At 41.1% G+C, this 20,261-nt stretch overlaps 2 protein-coding genes across 6 annotated transcripts; one reads left to right on the forward strand and one right to left on the reverse strand.

Annotated features, from left to right (window-relative positions):
- Positions 1 to 3,143: 3,143 nt before the first annotated feature.
- Positions 3,144 to 7,214, reverse strand: LOC135492228 (nuclear pore complex protein Nup50-like). Of its 2 annotated transcripts, none has more exons than XM_064778534.1 (8): positions 7,097 to 7,214; positions 6,423 to 6,502; positions 5,911 to 6,003; positions 5,361 to 5,799; positions 4,804 to 4,959; positions 4,377 to 4,644; positions 4,059 to 4,192; positions 3,144 to 3,842 (listed from the first exon to the last, which is right to left on the reverse strand). In XM_064778534.1, the coding sequence occupies exons 2-8, from the start codon at positions 6,489 to 6,491 to the stop codon at positions 3,634 to 3,636; spliced, it is 1,368 nt and encodes a 455-aa protein (XP_064634604.1). In that variant the 5' UTR covers positions 6,492 to 6,502; positions 7,097 to 7,214; the 3' UTR covers positions 3,144 to 3,633. The 2 variants fall into 2 exon arrangements, with proteins under 2 accessions (XP_064634604.1, XP_064634605.1); XM_064778535.1 differs by having other exon boundaries at positions 3,145 to 3,842; positions 4,804 to 4,956.
- A 284-nt stretch (positions 7,215 to 7,498) lies between these two features.
- LOC135492303 (PHD finger protein 21A-like) lies at positions 7,499 to 20,112 on the forward strand. Of its 4 annotated transcripts, XM_064778677.1 has the most exons (16): positions 7,499 to 7,863; positions 8,419 to 8,451; positions 9,003 to 9,068; positions 9,740 to 9,880; positions 12,800 to 12,934; positions 13,174 to 13,323; positions 13,463 to 13,514; positions 13,805 to 13,884; positions 14,100 to 14,154; positions 14,439 to 14,453; positions 14,957 to 15,112; positions 15,823 to 15,926; positions 16,046 to 16,195; positions 16,368 to 16,458; positions 16,751 to 16,854; positions 17,124 to 20,112. In XM_064778677.1, the coding sequence occupies exons 1-16, from the start codon at positions 7,801 to 7,803 to the stop codon at positions 17,223 to 17,225; spliced, it is 1,497 nt and encodes a 498-aa protein (XP_064634747.1). In that variant the 5' UTR covers positions 7,499 to 7,800; the 3' UTR covers positions 17,226 to 20,112. The 4 variants fall into 4 exon arrangements, with proteins under 4 accessions (XP_064634747.1, XP_064634749.1, XP_064634748.1 ...); XM_064778679.1 differs by lacking the exon at positions 14,957 to 15,112; XM_064778678.1 differs by lacking the exon at positions 14,439 to 14,453.
- The last annotated feature ends 149 nt before the right edge of the window (positions 20,113 to 20,261 follow it).

Genomic DNA, 20,261 nt, shown 5'->3' on the forward strand with positions numbered 1-20,261 from the left:
TCCAAGACATCTGATTGTGATTGTCTTTGTAACGGCCATGCTAATAATGCTTATCCTCCTTTGTGATCGTATTCATTAAGACTCGACACGTTTTCTTCTATCATCTTCTTCTATTTCTTCTTGGCCAAGTTGTGCTGCCGTCATGTTATCAGATACTCATAACTTAAGCTGAACAGGCCAAAACAGAACAAAGACAATATCTACATTGGTTCGTCTGCTAAAACTTCTCTCGAGCGTCCTTGCAGTAATTTGACCGCCCTGTGATCAAACTTATTGGCATTGTTCTACTGTTGGGTGTTAATTATCATGCTTTCTAGTTTCCAGAGAGCAGGGAAGTTACTTACCGATTCCGAGAGAAATTGAAGTTAATCGTAAGTCAACTTGTACTTCAAAGACTTTTACCACTTGGTCTCTCTGCTGGTCGATTCTGGACATAGTGGTATCAGGCCTATCCTTCCCCATGAGGAGGATTCTTTAAAAGCATGTTAAAATGTGTTGTTTTGGAATATATCATCCTTGAAAACTGGGGTGAGTAGCTTGCTCCTCCCCTTGCACACATCGGTTCAGAGTGAAAGGCCCCCTTATTATCTCATATATAGGGACAAAGTCTAAATCACAAAGCCGGGCTGAAATCACTTTAAGATGTTTTTCCTCCAACAGATGAAGAGCGTTATGGGCTTGGTACCTTATGGGGTAGTTGGGGGCCATGCAGCATATGTGGAAAAGACAAATACGGAGAAAGAAAAAGGAGGGGCACATGCGTGATTGGCAGAATCAGGACTGGTTGGCCTGTATCAGCGAAGCTTTCCAAGATCCTAGGAATGTTCATAAAGAATGTGCCGTGCCATTCGTCCTTGTTCCACAGATTCACCAAAATTGTCTCCTACCCGGACCAGATTGAGGTGGAGAAATGCCAAGTCATCTGCATAAAGAAAGGTTAGCAATTACCGAAACTGAAGATGAACTCAGTCGAACCTCTTTCACCATAGACCCTCTATATTAGGGAGAGTGATTTTGGTTCCGATGGGTTGTTTCTATACAATTTGAGCTTAGTTAATCAGGAAACCATCTTTGATGGTCAAAAGGTTGTGTTGAGTGGAGAGGTTCTGCAGTATTGATTGAGTTCAGAAGCAGCATTCTCCAGACCGTTGCACCGGTTTATAAGTCTGTGGTTGTACTACTAATGTGATGCTGTCGACGAATGCGAAGAAAAGAAAGGAGCAGCTCAATGCCATTCAGGGCCTACTGATAGGTTCTCCCTTTGAGGTTACCCTTCTGAGGCCTCACTCTCCGTCTCTTTCCAGACAAGACTGCTGAAGCCCAGAAGTTCAGCGAATTCGAAGACCTCAATGACATCATTGTTGAGGAGACCGGGAACGTGGACGACCTAGGAAATAAAGGTAAACTCGCCTTTTGTTTGATTTACAGATTTACAAGTCACCTGCGAAGGCCACCTCTGCGTGAAGACACTTTGAATACTCAAGGAAAGATAAGCATGCTCCAGGGGCTATCTTGCCCATGCAAGTAGTCCTCAAAAGTATGTGTTCACTGGCTGTGACAATATACTCCTACTTTCTCTCACAACCTAAATTCAGGGACAAGTTTAATTGGCCATCAAAATTGCAAATGCAACAAGATTAGGCGGTTTCCTGCCACTTTGTCATATCAGACAGGGATGGAGCCAGGAGTCTGAAAGAGCACGTTCAGGTGTTTTTACCTTATTTACCTAAATTTATCGTCACTTTCATAGAATTTTCTCCTAATAGCACAAATGTCTTGAAAATTGTTTCAGTGAAAAAGCAAGACATAAAAGAAGAGGAGGGGACAAACATACGCCTGATATGCCCGGGGTAAGGAGTGCCTAGTGCCGTTCCTCAAAAGGCCTAAAGTCTTGGGCAGCGCTTCAGGCCAACTTTTCATATCGGACACATGACATGGCCAAGGAGAGTTACTCTTTATTTCAACAACAAGATTGAAATGTTTTGAGGCTTAAACATCCAACACATGCACTTGTCACAACTAATTTACTGCATTTAACAGGTGGCCTAAACATCCCAAGTAACTTTGATGAGACCGCCCCGATATTGAGACAGAACCGGGCATGTGCTTCGAGCAAAGTTGCGAGGTGTTTCATAAATCATATTCTTTGAATACTAGGCTTTTCACAACTTTCAAGATACCTGTACATTTGCTAATGTCTGCAGGAATACTCTTGTTTACAGTTCAACACTTGAGACAGCAGTAATGTGGCAAAATGGTTCCGCATTTCTCAAGGAACGAAACGTGGAGGAAAAGAGTCACGGCCGCTTGAGTTTTGACATGACGGATGCTCTAATCATCCGTAACCTGACGCATTATGATTCAGGCGTATACACGTGCTGGTATGACGCCAGGCGGCAAGCAAAATTTACACTCCGTGGTAAGTTCACATAAGGGCCAATAATAAAAGTGTTACATATCTTGCAAACTGGTGTATCCACCAGGCCAAGCTTCAAAGTGGTTGGTGTTTGCATAGCTCAGAAACTCTAACACCTGACTCCAAAACCCTGTCAGGAGACTTTATCCCAACGCATCGAGCTAGAACAATTCAAAGAACATGATTTGTCACATACACTAACTAGTTTGCAAGAAATTTAACGGTGTGATACAAGCTCTTATCCAACGTCATTGTTTTCCAGTACCCAAGGCACCACGAGTCCCCTATGATGAACTGCACAGAGGCCTTGGCTACCTAGGCATGTGCTATTCCTGCTACCTGCTCGTCTTCCTAGCCTGCCTAGGCGTCAAACACAAACAAAGAATGGTCCAAGTCAGGAAGAAGAAATCAACAGGTGAAGCAAAGGATGAGAATATCAGCAAGGAGCAATACTCACAAGTCAGGAGGAACAACTGAGCTACTTGGGATATGGCGGACATCGCGTTTTGCGATCAAACTCTTCAACTAGTCGTTACGGAATATTCAAACAAGAGCAGAGTTTGCAGATCTAAACACCAAAGATCAAGGCACTCATCCTGCTCGGGGATTTTAATCCAAGTATTTCAAGTTTGCTATTCAAACAAAGTTTCCCTTTCAGGGATTGAAAAGAAAGAAAGAAACTACTTGTATATCATGACATTTTTATTTATGAAATATATGGACTGACAAATCTTGTTAAGATTTATGCCTAAGGACTCTACAAAAAAACACCACTTGTTTAGAGTAATTGTCTTTGTGGCAATGCCAACTCCCTCTCAATAGACAACTTGTTTCATGGAAACAACTGGGAAATTGATACCACCTTTTCTATTTCTCCGTCTTTAAATCATGAATTTTATAGAATGTGAAGCTCTATATGAAGGTTCACTTGTGACGTTTATATACATGTCATATCAAGACAGTTGCAACAAGAGGTATAAAGTACTGTACCATCATTCTTTTATACACATTATCAATTGATCATTTCTTCACCTGCTGCACAGAATATATCTTAGCCAACTTGAATAAGTTCAGAATGCGCTACCATAATCCTTTCATTGTAAAGCCAGAGACCCAGGTAATCCATATCAGCCAACAACCTGTCCACTTACAGCTCATGCCATACATGGCAGTAACACGTATGATGATAAAGACATCAAAATAAACTTATTGTCCTTTCACTTCCCTTTTTTGAGTTCTGTCATTTTCTCGTACAACTCATCAGCATCATCAGAAGTTTTCACCCGTATCAACATCATGATCGGTTTGGAGGTGTCTGTCTTTGGGTCGACAGGTGGCGACGGTATACACATCATGTTGACGTTATTCTTTCCTTGACGGCTCAGCGGGATCGAGTCAGACAGCAGAATGTTCAGCAGGACGTTACCTGGATGTGAAAAGATGACATGAAATAGAAATGAGACAGTTTTGAGGTTGTAAAATCTTCTTGCCGACTGTGTTTCACGACTTGATCCTCGCTCTTGAGGATTCAAGAATAAACTGACCTCGGCCAAACACTGAGGCACTCACCAATAAATTAAACCAGGATATGGCAAATTCTGACAAGAAAACGACAAAATCCACCAGCACATTTGGAACATACCCAGATTTGTGTCCGCTCTGATCAATAGCTGTGTCTTGCCACCTTCTGTTTCCTTCAAATGCAAATTCCCAATGCCCTTCTCCACCCATTCCTTTACACCATCTGCCGTTTCCTTTTGGAAAAATAACTTGCACCTGAAATATGAATAGTAATGAGGTAGAAAACCACCAAGCAGAGACAATGCTCGAGTTGGGGATCTGTTTCCTGAAGCATCTTTCCTTGTCCCAACTGAATCTTGGCCATACGTGTTGATGATCAAGATGTTGTTTTAGTGGCACATTTGTCACTAATCACAGAATTCAGAGGAAGACGCCTCACCTTTTTGAGTAAATGGCATCCTCTTTGATCTCCTTCACTTCTGGCTTTGGCGGGACGTACTCATCATCATCTCCTGAAGCCCCTTGAGACGAAGGGGCATTATTGCTGGCAGCTGACGTGGAACCCATCGCAAAGGAGAACGGCTTCAAGCCACCAGATGTGGATGATGTACCAAACTGGAAGCCCGATGATGTGGACGAGGAACTAGACTTAGAGAATGTTGTGCTGGAAGCAGCAAATGTGAATCCAGACGTACTACTCTCTGGTTCTGTAAAAGGGGAAACAAAGGGCATAATTAGAGGTGGCAAGATGATGACATTATCCACTCTGCCCAATAGACAAATCTTGCAGGAATAGGTGGAGCACTCCACTCTGATGGGATCAAGGGCTTAAAGATATAAAAGTATTTTCAATGCCATAAACTTACCCTTTTTCGTATGATCTGAACTTGATGTAGCAGCAATCTCTTTTGCTTCTTTATCAGAGGACGTCACAGCAAACTTAAAGACTGGCACACCCTCGGTTGTTGATGAACTTATACTCGCTGACTTGAATCCACCTGACGATGTGACATCAGAATCTGCTGAAAGGCATTAAGAAACATGACATGTTTATCTCTGCAGCTCAGTTTCTTATTAGAGCAATTTCAGCCTCCTGACTGTATCTTTCATAGTCCGTCTGCTGTTGACTGTTTGACATCGGGAGGCATTCTTCCTCTGCATTCAATCAAGTCCCAATGGGCAACAGTGCGTACCACTGCAGGTTTATGTCAGACCGTGTCATGTGCCCTGTGACTCAGACAATGGCCCATTTCGTTTTCGAGCCCACAGCACTTAGTGAGCAGTTACACAATCGTCCCCTGTGGGGCACTCTGGTATGGAGATCTCCCACTGGTTGGAAATCTCACTCATTCATGAGACTGTGATCAGTCGGCCGTTTCAGCTCACCCCCACATGGTCCACTGACCAAGGAACTATAACCTACCTAATTTCTGCTCCACTTTAGGTGCTGTAACAGGCGTTGACACGTCTCTATTCAACTTTTCAATTCCCGCTAAATGCTTTTCATAGTCTTTGAATATTGGCGTAAGAATACAATACGGATTCGAGTCAACATGTTTTTTAATCCACGCTGCCACATTTTCATTCAAACCTTTCAACTGAGTGAAATATTTCGACTTATCAGAGTTGGTGTTTGAAGAGTCTGTCTGTTTGGTTGTGTCTGTTGTTGGTGGTTTATTTGGCTCAAATTTGAAATCTGGGATCTTAGATGTTGAGGAGGCTGCGGCTGTAGTGGTCCCGTTTGACACCGAGGAAGTCGGCTTGGATTTTAAGGCACTGAAACCAGAAAGGCCCGACGAGCCACCATTGTTGGTTCCGAATCCACTGAATCCCTTGAAACCGCTGAAAGCACCACCGCCTTCCTGGAAAGCAAACATACATCCATGTCAATTACTTGTGGAAAGTGAGGGTATTGTCTGAATATGAGCTGAGGTCATGAGGTCAATGGTTCAAGGTCGGGGCAATATACTTACACCTTCAGACTGGAATGAAACACCTCGGCGCTTGGCAGTTTTAATCTTGCGTTGTTTCATGGTATCTACCGATGCCCTTTTAAACACACCAGCCTAAAATTGAAGGAGAGAGCCAATGAGTACGGAGAGTAAGCAATGATTAAGTATAAAACTTGTCCAAGAACATCAGCAGATGATGACAAAACGGCATCTTTCAAGACAGATAATCATAATCGAACTTCATGTGCTTAACCTCCTACCAAGAGGATATGAAATATACTGGCCACATCGAGAAATATTAGAATTCGGACACGAATTCAAACATTTCTCGAACAGACCTCCAAAAGAGAGGAAAGTTGAATGATTTTGCAGGAAATTTACCAAAATTACCAATTCACTGCAGTTGTCTACCCTGGAATTAATTTCTGGAGGAAAACACTGATTATTATGAAGGCTAAAAGTGAATTGAGGAAGATAAAGTGATGATGACAGACAATGGCCAAGTTTACAGTAGGTGGAAAATGTGGAAATACCTCTTCAGCCTCTTCTTCATCATCCCAATTATCATGGGTCAACTGATTCCCTGCAACACGTTTAGACATGATCAACTCGTCTGAAAGTGAAAAAGAATAGCATGAGAAGATTGTACATATCACTGCACATGGATCACTCACAGATTTACTCTGTGCCAAGAAAATTACAAGTTTTAGGAAAATGACACTAACTATATAAACTTCGAAGCAGTTTTGTTCTGGGGCTGGGCCTCTCTACATATCGTCATATGTGGTCTTTTGTTTTGGGCCTTTTCTACATCTGCGGTCTTTTGTTTTGGGCCTTCCCTGGCCTTGGGTTGGCCTAAGCCCTAAGGCTAAGCCCAACATGTGCATTTGCCACTCAAAAAAGACATGGTATTAGGAGGTAACTTTAGGTTCTAAACCTAAATCACTGCCATGCCAGTAACCATATACATACATACATACATACATACAAAGCATGCGATGTAATATGTATTATTGTATATGGGATGTGTGTGCATTGAGTGTATACGTATGTGTACCGCCGCGGTGACTGTAGTGTACAATACATGGTGTATGTATGTGTAGGCTGCGTGTGCGGTTTCACCGCCACAGCAGAAAAGATGGATATCAGCGAAGTAAAACAAATATCACATTAACAATCGCACCAAAAGAAATGAATGACACTTCACCTAACAGATTACAAGGTTGATATTTTGAAGAGGGGTTCTTTTGATGAGTAATTTACGAAAATTCAGGGGATTTTCTGTCGAACGTTATCAAATTATGGGGGCTGACATTTTAACCGAGTTACACCACTTTTTGTATTCATACACTTATAGCCGAAATATAGTCTGTATATATTAAAGTATCATTCTTTGATAGGAAATCATAATCTTCTTTATTTACCAAATATTGCTATACTGTGCTATTATTGAGGCAGTTTGGGTTATATTGATGGAGCAAAATAACTTTGAAATGTTTCGCGTATGAGAAGTAGTACTTTGGAGCAGAAATGCGGTCGACATCCGGGACTTTTCACTTGGCTCAAACCGCTTCACTGAATTTGTGACTATACCTGAGAAAACATAACACCAATTGCATAAAATAATTAGCCTTTTTAGCTACAATTGTGGCTTCAAACTGCTTTGATAGTTCAAATAGATGATGTCTATCTGATATCTACAAGTTTTTCCTGCCAGTAGCAAACGAACTTGTATATTTTTAGAGTTTTTTTTGTGCAGTGTTGAAGTGATTTGGTTTTGCAATGTTTTGTACTTTGCTGTGTGTACCCCACACTGCAACTTGAGGGATTGACAATCAAACGTTCCCAAACAAGTTCAGGATCAAAGGATTCCTTCAAAAATACATCTCATCCTCGAAATCTGATCCAAAGATGTCGAGGAGTGACTTGGATAAGATCCAGGGACAACTTAGACAGGCTATTCAGAGCCATCAGGTTGTTGTATTTTCTAAACTTATTTTGCATGCACCCTTTCTCATTATGAATGCAGTGGCTGGATGGATGGGGAAGTCGGTCAGTGGTTGTTCTCCAGATGCCAAAACTAAACCATCTTTTCCTCCTCAAAATACCCACTGATGTATCTTAAATGTTTCGAAATTGATTGCAGTTTATTGTACAATGTAATAAGTGATGTAGGATAGATATTGGATGGGGTTTTCACACTTTTTTACTGTGTGATGGTGGTGTTGGATGCTGAGTTGGCAGTGGGCCAAGATGTTTATGGGGCTGCTGCTACAACGTATCCAGCTATTTACCAATTCATAATTGTTAGTGTACTTCTTTTATGACAATTGCTGAATAATCAGCATCTAAATTTTTTTTGAGTTAGACTTTTCATTGTTTACTTTTGAGAACCTTTTTTTGTTTCAAAATTGTGACATCATCGCTGATACAGACAAAACCCAAGCTAAACTGAGCTTGAAACAACCGGTCGCCCTGCTGTTAATCAACTTTTAGAATCCATTAGTTATTATTTGCCCTCTTTTTCAGATGTTTGTTGCTCGTATGAAGTTGGATCCACAGGTTGGTGTCTGTCACACATACTCCATACTGAAGTAAAAGAAAATAATCAATAATCGCTATGCTCTGACTCTGTGCCAGCCTGCATGTGTAATGCCTGGTGCTTTTGCTATTTGAACAAAAAACTAACAATAACAATAACATGAAGCGGTTTGGACAATTTTGTTTAATATCTAGGAGAGACTATTGATTGATTAATTGAAGTGAGTAGGCCAAGTTCTATTATGATTTGGGATACCAATCAGACTAATGAACAATGATAAAACGATTCCGCTTTCAGAGGAATTCTTGACCAGATGATTGATATGGACATTAGTCATATCACCATTTCTGGAGGTGGCCAGATTGGTTTCTAGACCCCACCTTCATGATGGCTTCAATGCTTCATAATCTATGGTGACTTTTTTGAAAAGTCTGGAGAATGGCATTTCAAAAAGTTCACAAGTTTGATAATTTTCTTGGATGGACAAGTTTTTTCACCTATCCCAACCTGAGATGGCCCATTTTCAGGTTGTATTGTGAATGATAGCCTGATGTCTGTCATTATCTTCCAGAATGCAACTGTTCAGAAGCAGCTCCATGACCTACAGGCAGAAATTACATCTCTGAGCGAAAAACAGGTAAATGAACTTTTATGTTGTGACCTCAAACTGGGCTTTCATGCAGATATTTTTGCTAGTATTTCTTCAAAAGTGAAAAAAGTGTGATATAACCTGCATTTAGTTCTGCAACAAGTCACAAGAGGGATCCACCATAATGAATATCTGGCTTCCTTCGACATGTGAATTAGTAACTCATTTAAAATAAAGGTATTCAAGCATGTGATTGTGAGGTCTTTTGACTCTAAGAAAACAGGCCATGCTAAACAGGTCAATTGGCTCATAGCTCTTGACTTGGTTGATGTGTGAAAAACTATTTGTCTTGTTGGGATATGTACACAATCAAAAGATCAATACTTGTCTTCACAAACTTATCTCCTCTGATACATTTTGAGAACGGTCTTTCTGTAAATCAGGCCTACCTCTCTAACAAAGAAACCCAATTCATTAGGACAGCTCCTGAACCATGTCGGCCACTGAACCATGTCGCCCAACACTGCTGTCCCAGGCAGTATTGAATAGTGGCATAATGTCAACCATGATGTTACAAAATGGCTGCCTGAATGACATCCCTGCTCTGCCTCTATTACAGGCCTGGCAGAGGAACCATCCACTTGAGTACCATTTAGGAGTAGCAATGATTACACAACTCTCTTCATTCTATGCTTCATTTTCACCATGTTTCTCTGCAGAAGGTGATTGTGCAACAGCTGCGGAAGGACCTCGTACCAAAGCAAGGGAGCGAGAATACCCCTGTTGTGAGTCAGCCGAGTAAGCCGGTCGCATCTTCCTCCACGAGTACCTCAAAGCCACCACTGCCTGTCACACCATGTGTAAGTAACATTTGACAATCAGATACAACAGATTTTCTCGACTAAGTTCTTTTCAGAAAGGTGCTATTTCTGCCAAGTGCAATTTTTACCATTATTCATTGTAGACAATTCAAAACACAATATTTTGTCTGATTTTGATAATTCTGGTGAATCTTTGCTTGTTTGGTACGTTTGAGTCAGGAAATGTGGTTTACGACATGTACGCTATAACTAAAAGGTTCATTCACTTCCAAATGTTCAGTATAAATATAGCTCCATTTGGAATATAACTTGAAGTAAACATGTTGAATCTGTGGTACCATGGAATTTGGCATTCTCGGGCCAGATCTCCAATATCAACCTCGATGCCAAGTGTTTATTTTCAAAATGTCCTCAAGATTTTTTTCTGGCTGAATCAATAAAGATAAAAGTGTTTGTTAGTAGTTGCCCTCACCATCACTCTTCTTGAAACTGTTCAGTTTACAACGAAGATGGAATGGGAATATAGGTTACTATGGCAACGCTTAGAGATGAAATTAAATCTCTCGTCACTTTATATATTGTCCTATTTGATGGGGTTTTGTCTGGTAAGACTTTTTGTATTCATGAATCTGTAATAATGTGCTGCTTCATCATAAGTTTTTATTAGTGTTATGTTAGCAGGGATTTTATGACAGTGGAGGTTACTTTATTCAAAGTTCGTGCTCTTTGAGGGTTGTCTGCATGGTGTCTTAAAGTTCATAGTTGGCATCTTTTTATAAGAAATGGTCTTCAGGAGATGTTGTCTCATTGTATTTCAGATAGAATCCATTACTGATTGTTGTGTGACTGTGACATGTGTTGTAAGAGTTATTCTATTTTGAAAATTGCTCGGAACTTTTGTCTGGTTTTCCACTTTTAAGTTGCCCTTTTTTTCAAATGAAAACTAATGTGAGCAGAATGGAGTGAAAGAATGACCTCTAAGGTGGCATGAGGTGATGTTCAAACATCTGTTGTTCCACTGCACCGCAAGGGCAGCCAAGCCTCCAAGCTGAGTTCATCAGTACAGATCTCTGTCTAACCAGACTCGCATCAGCCATTGCCTTGCACACTCTGTCTTTCTGACACTATATTGTTTCTAAGGATGCAATAATAAGCCTTTCTTTCAGCTATAATGATTGACATGTTTGAGATAACAAACTATTTATGTGAGAATGTCTAGTTCTTCATCGAAGAATTCTCAATGACATCCCGTCAGAACATTTGATCAGCTAAGTAACGTCGAGTAGCGTTCAGAAGAACTTCTACGGCAGCAGGTCAGACTCTGGTCGTCATGGTAACCCGGGAGCCCTGATTAACAATGAAAGTTGTGATACTTTGAATGTGGGACTGGTGTATTGGCACTGACGTGGAAAAGGCAGAATGTTCAAGACTTGTGGCATTTAGGACCAGGAGGGGATTTTCTACAAGTTTTGATCTGGGTATTGTTAATAAGAAGGTCTGCGGTAGTTTTAATGGTAGATTATTTATGATGGTTTGGTGAGGAATAAAAATTCCCCGTCTGCTGAAAGTGTGCTGCTGTTAGGACTAACTTATGGGTTATTTGATGAATGGTCAAAATCCATTCAAGCCGATTAAATTTTGCTTTGAACTCTGCAACTTTCCTTGAGCTCACACACTAGATTGAAATTACAAGTAGCCTTCAGTGAAGCCCTCAGTTTGATACTAATGTCAGTAATGAAAGCTGGACACCTTTCCCATAAAAACAGTAGAAATGCTGTCCCATCCTCATGACTCGGTTTGTCGAAATGGTTTCGTTTTCACAAGTTTCCACATCATCTTTGATGGGATTGGAAGCTTGGTGTATTAGTTCCCTCATCAATCTCCAGAAGGCAGCACTTCCTAGCTGTCCAAGTGATAAGATTCTGTGTACAAAGTTTTCGGTATTGATTTTTGAACGAGAGTGATGTGGATGTTAACGGCGCATGTGTGCTTGTACTCCGCCAGGTGAGCAATCACCGCATGACAAGAGACACTGGCATGGCTAGCATCTCGGCAGCTGGGTTCTTAATCGGGGATGGGGGATGATTAACTTGATTTGGTATGCAGACGTCTAGAATTTACAAGCAAAGTTGACCACTTAAAATCAAAACTAAAAGTAAACACAATAATTTAGTGACAAATGTTTGTAGGTCATGTGGTCATGAAGTGACACATGTCATATGAGTTATGACTATTGAAAGTGAAAATGTTTGACCTTTGTCCAAGGTAACACTATTGTCTTTGTTTACAGACCTATTGTCAAGTCAATGTGACTGAACAAATAGAAAGACCATAGAAAATAGAGCATCAATTACTCTCTAAGGCTTATTGAGAGTTGATTTAATACAGTTGATGATGTCATAGTACTACCAGTCCTTCTGGCCTGGAACAGTTAGTGTGAAATACTTTACCACAGAATTCAAGAGTCAGTAAATCTGGCTTTCTTTCCAAAGGGGAAGCTATTAAACCTGCATTGCATTCTTTAATACATCAGTTGAGTACCAAATGAGAAGAAAGAGGGTGCAATACTGCCTGGCACAGTCTTCACTTTTGTATCCGCTGCGTTCCATCCCAACTACTCAATATAGGCATACTCCATTGATTTTTATGAGCTTTTCTGTTGGGTATTGTCATTCGGTACAAATCTCGCTGGTTATTTGATTCTCCAGAATTGATTTGCAATATCTCTGTATTGTACATCAGTCGTAGCATCTGCCAAAATCAGGCTTGACGGCTCAGAGGGAAGGGACCGAACTCAGAACTGAGAATTAGAATGATGGTTCAATGAAAATTTACTGTTTCATTCAAGATTGACTTTATAAATAGGAAAAAGAAGAATGTGTATTCTATGTTGTCGCTGGCATCATTTCAGGGACTGAAAACATATTCAGATGATCACTCCTATACTTAATCTTTCAGACCGCTCCTCCCATGACAATCTCAGCCAAGAAAGAACGCCACTTCCACAAACCCCACTCCAGGAGGAAAGAGATGCGGCCGTCATCTCCAATACGGATCCCTTCGTATCCACATCACAGACCAACGTTATTACAGGTAAATCATCTCGGGATGGCTCACAATGTTCTCTGTCATGGGCTAAGATCACGTACTACGTGTAGCAGTTGTTTGGTCAATATGTGATTTATACGTTTGAAATCAGAAGTATGTTATGATAGAGTGTTGTGTTATCAAGCTGTGGGTGCAGAGCCTTACTCTTGTCGTCCTTGTGAAAGTTTATTTCTAGAGATCGCCATCTGTCTTTTCATTCTAAAAAGTGATTCTTGTCATTTCAGAGCAATAAAACCAATGTATTAGGAGATTATACGCAGAAGATTTCAACCTCGTCTCCAGTGAAACGCCTGCCTGAAGCTGACAAGTTTGTGAAAGAAAACATCAAAAAGTCGCCAGTCTTGAAACGAGAGCTCCCTCTAGGAGAGAAACAGGTAACTTGAAATGAAGTTTAAAAAAAATTCTTTTCCAAATTAACAATTGTATGTTAATTTGCACAGGGTTTCATACTGTTTCTAAAAATCTTGAAGATTCATGACTGAAAAGTGTCTTAATATTCTGTCTTTCTTTCAGAAATTTGAGTTCATGGCCGCTCTTGATCTTGTTTCACCCGACACAGTCAAGGGTAAGTGAGGACAATATGCTTGTTTAGAAAGGTGCTGGGGTAGTGGTTAGAATGCTGGACTTCATACCGAGAAGTGGTTGGTTCAGCCCATTGGAGAAGCTTTGTTCTTTCCGTGTTAGAATGCAAAGGTTAAAGCTGAACATTCTAAATTACCTACGGGAATATCTCTTTGGAAATGTTTTCTACTGCACTGTAAGGAATCTCCTCAATCACCCTCAACTCAAACTAGGAGACTGGCAAGAAGGTTCACGAGTCAAGCCTATTGAAGACGTCTTCTGTCTCTCTTCCAGAATTGCAATCAAAACGCACTGAGCGAAAAAGACGAACAACAGCGAATCCTCACTTTGCCTCCGGTGGATATGACTCTGAGGTAGGTATAGACTCTTCCTGATACTGGTCTACCTGATCACTGAAGGCAAGGTGAAAGAGTAATGTTAAGTTGTGTCTCTACTCTCGTGAATGGTGTTTACTAAAGGAGATAGTGCTGTGTTGAGGTCAGCCTGGTGTTAGTCCCAAGCGTGAAGTCCCTTCAGCCACCTCTGTCTAGAATGCCTTCTCCTACATGTTCTCGTCTTTCCTTTTCAGCGGAGACAAGCGTTTTCCAACTACCTCGCCAGTATCGGAGTGAAACGATCACGAGGTTAGTATTGTTGTCTCCAATTCATACCTGACTGCCTCACCTCACCAAACATTGCTCAGGTGGAGCTGCCATTTCATCAAAACCTTCCTGCCGCTTTTTTCAAACTTTCATTGGAAACTGTATCAAATATGTATTGTGGCCTTATTTGGAAAAGCTTGCAACCATTTAATCGTGCCTCATATCCTGAACTGGTGACTCATGATAATTTCCCAAGCCCCTCTCATTTCTCTCATTCAGAAACTCATCGTCGGCCATCTTTTTTTTCATTTTTTTTTCATTGTCAGCCATCTTGGGAGCACGTAAGTTGAAATGCCAGGACATCTTGTGGTGGAAACATGTGACCCAACGTTTATCATATTGACCGTACTTGCCCTCCAGGCTCATGCTGGTCACCTGTTGTGTCCTGTGGTGTCCCTGTTATCATAGGCAGGGAAAGCACAGTCTCCTTTACCAGTTCAAATGGAAGAACGTTGCGTCATGATTCACATAAAATATTTGCTACTGAATTCCACGCTCTGTCAGAATAGGTCACTTGTGCAAGGTCACCTCAAATCAGCCCCCTAGTGGTGGAACTCTGTGTCATGTTGAGGGGACATAGATGAGGTCTACCTCTACTGAAAGAGACATTACATCATTAGGAGTGGTTGCTCTTCTTGATGATGTGATGTCAAGAATAACTGACTCCATAAATCAGCCATTTTGTTTATTTATGTCTGAGCACCACCTTTAGGTGCACTGATGTGGAAAACATGAATGAGCTGGTTTGCCGATCTTATTTGCTCACTCTCTCCTGTCTCTACAGGACTAAAACTGCCGCCCCGCCAACCGCCAACATCTGGTTTAACGAGACTGGGAGAGCAGAGAAAACGTAGAAAAAGGACGTCCAATTTGTCGTTGTACAGAAGTCGAAGAAAACGGCTGGTTTCTCTGGAGAGAAGATCATGTTTGTCATTGGAAGGTATACATCTCGCCCTCTCAACTGAAACTCATCAACATATCATAATAACTTGTAGAAAGTGACTCGTCACCATGACCATGTGATCCGCTACCCCTCAAGGTATTCACCAAAACACCATGGCTTCAATAGTTGCTTGAATGCCAGGACTTGCCACTATAACCTTGACACAGGTAGCATGTGACCAAGGTTTTACAAATGTGACCAAAATATCACTTGATGAAATTCAGTAGCAAATATTTCATGTTGACCATGACTTGGAGGCTTTATCATTCAGATCTGATCCTCCATCTCGTAGTAAGAACCACAATTGATGATAGCCGTGTACATGTATACTGGCATCCAAGGGTTGAGAAGTATTGGTAACCTTACCTACCCACATGTATCTCTCAGAAGTGGGCTTAGAATTCACCCGTTTCCCAGTCGGGAATGATTGGCCTTGATTCCTGTTGACCTACCTATCCAAATTATTGTGGGAAGAAAAGTTTGTATCTTTTGTGTCATTTGTATATTTTTTAATTTTTAGTTCAAATTACTCTTTTTCGCAATGAAAAATCACAAAATAATGTAGGTATTTAATAAATTTCACTTCTTGTCACCTATTTTTTTTCAGGGTGTGATGGCGGGTTTGTTCAGAACGGTACACTTTGAACGCATGATCATGATACTGGTTGTGTCTTTTGAATGATCACAATGTTCTCTGTATCTTTCAGGTCGGTTTCCTCGAGCGTCACCCAATACCAGTCGTCCAGGGACCCCCGACAGCGTCGATAGTGGTGCCTATAGGAATGGTTACTCAAGGAATGGAAGTAGTGATGTAAGTACACAATTAGGTTGTGTGTTCTCCACTGATGCTATCTTGGGTTTACAACCATCTACATGTATCTTCATGACATGATGTCGTTTCCTCAAACATCCCTGTCTTTTCATTTCCAGGGCGACGTCCACGATGACTACTGCGCCATGTGTCATCGCAGCGGTCAGTTGTTGATGTGTGACACGTGTAGCCTCGTGTTCCACTTACAATGTCTCGAGCCGCCATTGTCGTGTGTTCCACAGGGTTTGTGGTCTTGCCCTAAATGCCAGGTAATAGCTCCAATCATGGATATCTGTCTGGCTGTATTACACATGTTTGGCAAACTCGCGCCATGTCTTACAAATAGTGCAACCACATCATCACCTTGACGTGAGGCTTGCTGATAGGGCCTTTCATTGACATCGTGTTTTACGCAGCCTCAGTTTTCAATTCTGTTTTCAGGCGGAGGGGAGACAGATTCCACAAAATCCGCCCAACCCAGTGTTACCTGCCGCGTTAGAAGTGGTCAATTCTTATATAGCCAACAAAGCAGGTAAGATGGTGGGAATCATGCTTCATTGATTTGGCAACCTCGAGGCAATATGATGATTTGGTTCCTTTGGTAGTATTGATGTGTTGGACTGATTAGTAGTTTGAAGAATAGCTCGACCGACTGTCGACAGCAGTTCGTACACAGATGAAAAGTTTTTCTTGGCCCTTCTTTCAGTCAAGCATTGTGGGTTTTGGTGTTTTAGGGGGGTATGATGCCATTTTAAACATTTTGTACCAAAAGAAAGGCAACATCTTGTCGAAAATAGATGAAAATCTCTGATTGACTTTTTCAGCCAAAGAAGAAGAAAAAAGGAAGTTATTGCGGAGGAAGAGTGAGCTGCAGAGTGAAAGAGCACAACTCGAATTAAAATCACAACAACTTAATATGTCTGTAAATGTAAGTGTACATCTAGGTCTCATAGCACCTTTGTGACATTCACAGTATGTGGAGGAGTCTCTGCTTTGGTCAGTGGTTCTCCTCAACAATGGTTCTCACCAGGTGTGTAGGAGTCTTGACGAGGTCATCGAAAGGTGCCGCTCCACCAGCCAACTTGTCTGCCGGCTCACTGAGTTTTATACCAGCGTGTGATGGGATGTAGGCTACTCAGGCCATGATCTGCTGGATGATGGAAATCTAGGTGATAACATTCTCATTCTGTTTTCCAGAAACAAGGTGACGACAAAGGTGCCCTTATATCTATGAACAATAACACTCAGGCGTCGGTTGACAAGATCAAGAAGTTCATCCATGTCTTCCAGTCATGTTGACGAGGAAACTTCTGATTTATCCCTGGCGATGGCGGAGCAAGTCGTTTATGGTGCAGTAAGTCGTGTGCCTCTATAAGGCCTATCATCGACATTGAACTCAGATACTCTTGTCGGAGGACTGTCGATTATTGACCTGCCTCTAAACGTCATCAATGCCAACAGCGGGTGATGTCACACAATGTCACAGCAGACGGGCGAACGTAGCCAGCAAATGGCGTCACAACGTGCAAGATTGATCAGCCATCTGATTCCTAGAGCAGTACGCAATGTGGTAACTCAAAACTATTCAAGAAGAGTGAGACGATGAAGGCTCGTATCTTTATCATCTTGTATTGCTCATCATCAGTTCTAGTCAGATGAGATGCCTCACCTAAGATGTTCATTTCAGTAGTCTCTACCAGTTGTTCATTTCATTCACTCATGATTGACGTTCAGCGAATGTTCAGTCGGGTTGTGTTAGCCATCTAGGAAGACTTTAAACACTTCGCTACATGACGTTCCCAGATTTTGTTTGAGTCGATGAGGTGATGCTGTGCATTGTATCATGACGTGATGTGACCGTCATAACATACATAATCTCACACCAAATTATATCAGGTCATTGTCGTGGTTAATTTCACGAACATTTTTGAATCAGATGGAAATTGAAAATAGTTGACTTGGTTCCCCAAACTTTTGTACCGACCTTCAATATTAAATGTAATGTAAAGTTTGTTGTGCTGTGAAAACAGTTGTTGTCAAAAGCCAAGTATTGTCAAATTGCGCTTAATGGTATTTATTGAATCTATGCAGATTTAGAAAGAGCCTTTAATGAGATTCTTAGAGTAGTGATATCTGCTAACTGATGATGTCAGCACATGTCCACAACCTTCAGTATTTTGTTGAAATCAATGGACGTTTGTCTTGTAGGCTGCTCTCATGTGTGAAAACAGTGGTCGACCGTAAACCGCCAATGTTTTACAATCCGAAAATAAATTGTTCACATGAAAAACCGTATCTGCCAAAATGAATAGCGTAAATTTTTAAAGAAATGTTTGTGAAACACAAAAATGAAGATGTGTGGAACATTGGCTGTTTACAGTACGATATGGTTGTAAATAAAATGTCGAGTTTCACTTTCAGGGAGCAATTTCACAGATTGTACCTGGGTGAATGTCCATTCATTTATGCTTTTTAGGCCTCCCAAAAAAATGCATAAGGTTCACCCAAATTAAGGGGGTAAGGGGGTAGGGGTAAAGATTTTTTTTGGGGGGGTGTGTGACCCTCTTGGAAGTGTTGTCTGGAGGTCAATAGCTGCGCTTACACCACGAAATATTGGTGGACCAATTGCACGTACACCACCACATTGCCGCGACAAATTGGTTCGGCAATCCATTGCCGATACAAATTGCCGAGCGAATTTGTCCCACCAAGCTTGATGGTCCAAATTCGCCCGGCTTGTTGAAAGCTCGGCTTTGTCGTGGTGTAAGCGCAAATGGATCGGCAATTAGCTAGTTAGATGGTTCGGCTCCGTTTTCGAAATGGCGCTTTCTGCTTATTGTTTGCGTGCCATCTGTAGCCGGATTTTATAACTAGCTGCAGCGCTGGTGTAAGCGCTTGGTGGATTTTCGATGGTGCGGCATTGGTTCCCGAACCAAGATTGGTGGTCCATTTTCAGGTGGTGTAAGTGCGGCTTATATGGTTAAATCTGCTCCTGAATACCTCAAGTGACATCAGACATCAAGTTAGTCTTATGAATGTGTTGAATCAAGATCAGCAGGAAGTTTCAACTGGACAGACAAAATGTTTGTTGATACATCTGTGAAAATGTTCTCCGAATGATCTCAATGTTGTGATTGGAAAAAATTGTTGTCAAAATGCTTCCTGATTTCAATTGAAGCACAACATTTGTATAAAAGATTTGTATTTATTATAATGTGTATTGGTGCCTGCGACAAGAATCGGTGATCGCATAAACTGCATGGGGAATGGAAAGCATTTGAGAAATATTGCAATATCTATTTATGGCAAGCATATCGTTATGCATGCTGATGTTAATGAGGGCTTGTCCTTGAACTTTATAAGGATCATTTAAGGGGAACAGCGTATGTTATAGTGCTTCAATCCTTCACAGTGAAGCCCAAGGGTTCTCAAGAGGTTCCTGTGGCCCTTAACCAGTACATTCAATCTAAGTTATGATTTTCATTCTTTTGTAATATGTGGCTAGAAATTTTATACTCTATATTTTTCTACTATATGTATATATTGTTGTAAGATATTGTGAATGTTCAAGTACATCCCAAGATGAAGTTTATGCTGGTACTAATTGCAATAATGGCACTTTAATTGTTCCAAGGAGTTCATTTGGTTCAAGTCACAAATGTGCCCAAAATATAAAGTTGCCAGTCTATGTTAGGATGCCTGAGGAAACTTCTTCCGTTTGGAGACCAAAAATATATTTCCAAATTAGCCATCAATAACAGTCAAAAGTTGATCTATTGGAGGTTTCAGCAGGCTCGCGACATGATGACTTAGGTGAGTGACATGATGACTTGGGCGCTCTCACTCAATTGTTGGGATTGTGTGTTAAAGGGAGACTATAGGCAGGAGCTAGAGGGGCCGATTGGAAGCTGCTGCATGTGATTCAGTGATAAACATGTTCCAGTGTGAATAGGTTCGATATTCTGTGAGATTTGACTTAACTTGCTAGCAGCCCCTCTCTGTTGTCTCCCTTTAAAAACTTTGGCAGTTGGTTGCCGATTCTCCAGAGGGAAACCAAACCAAGAGTATTGCTGTGCCATGTCTCCTGAAATGTGCAAGTCAATAATCCGAGACAAATATTTGCAAAAAAGACATCTATATTATTAGATAAGCAAGAGATGTTGAATAAATTATCAATGCTCAAATACCTGTTTTTGTTGTTAGTTCATTGCAACATCACTGTTCGAAAATGATTTCGGGTGTTTCTGATGGGGATTTCATACTTGAATATGTCTGAATAAGGCAGTACTTTCCCATTCACATGTTAGTGAGTAGAGAACTGTACTGCTCTTCATA

This window comes from Lineus longissimus, chromosome 8 (genome assembly GCF_910592395.1).
Source record: "Lineus longissimus chromosome 8, tnLinLong1.2, whole genome shotgun sequence".
Classification (NCBI taxonomy): domain Eukaryota; kingdom Metazoa; phylum Nemertea; class Pilidiophora; order Heteronemertea; family Lineidae; genus Lineus; species Lineus longissimus.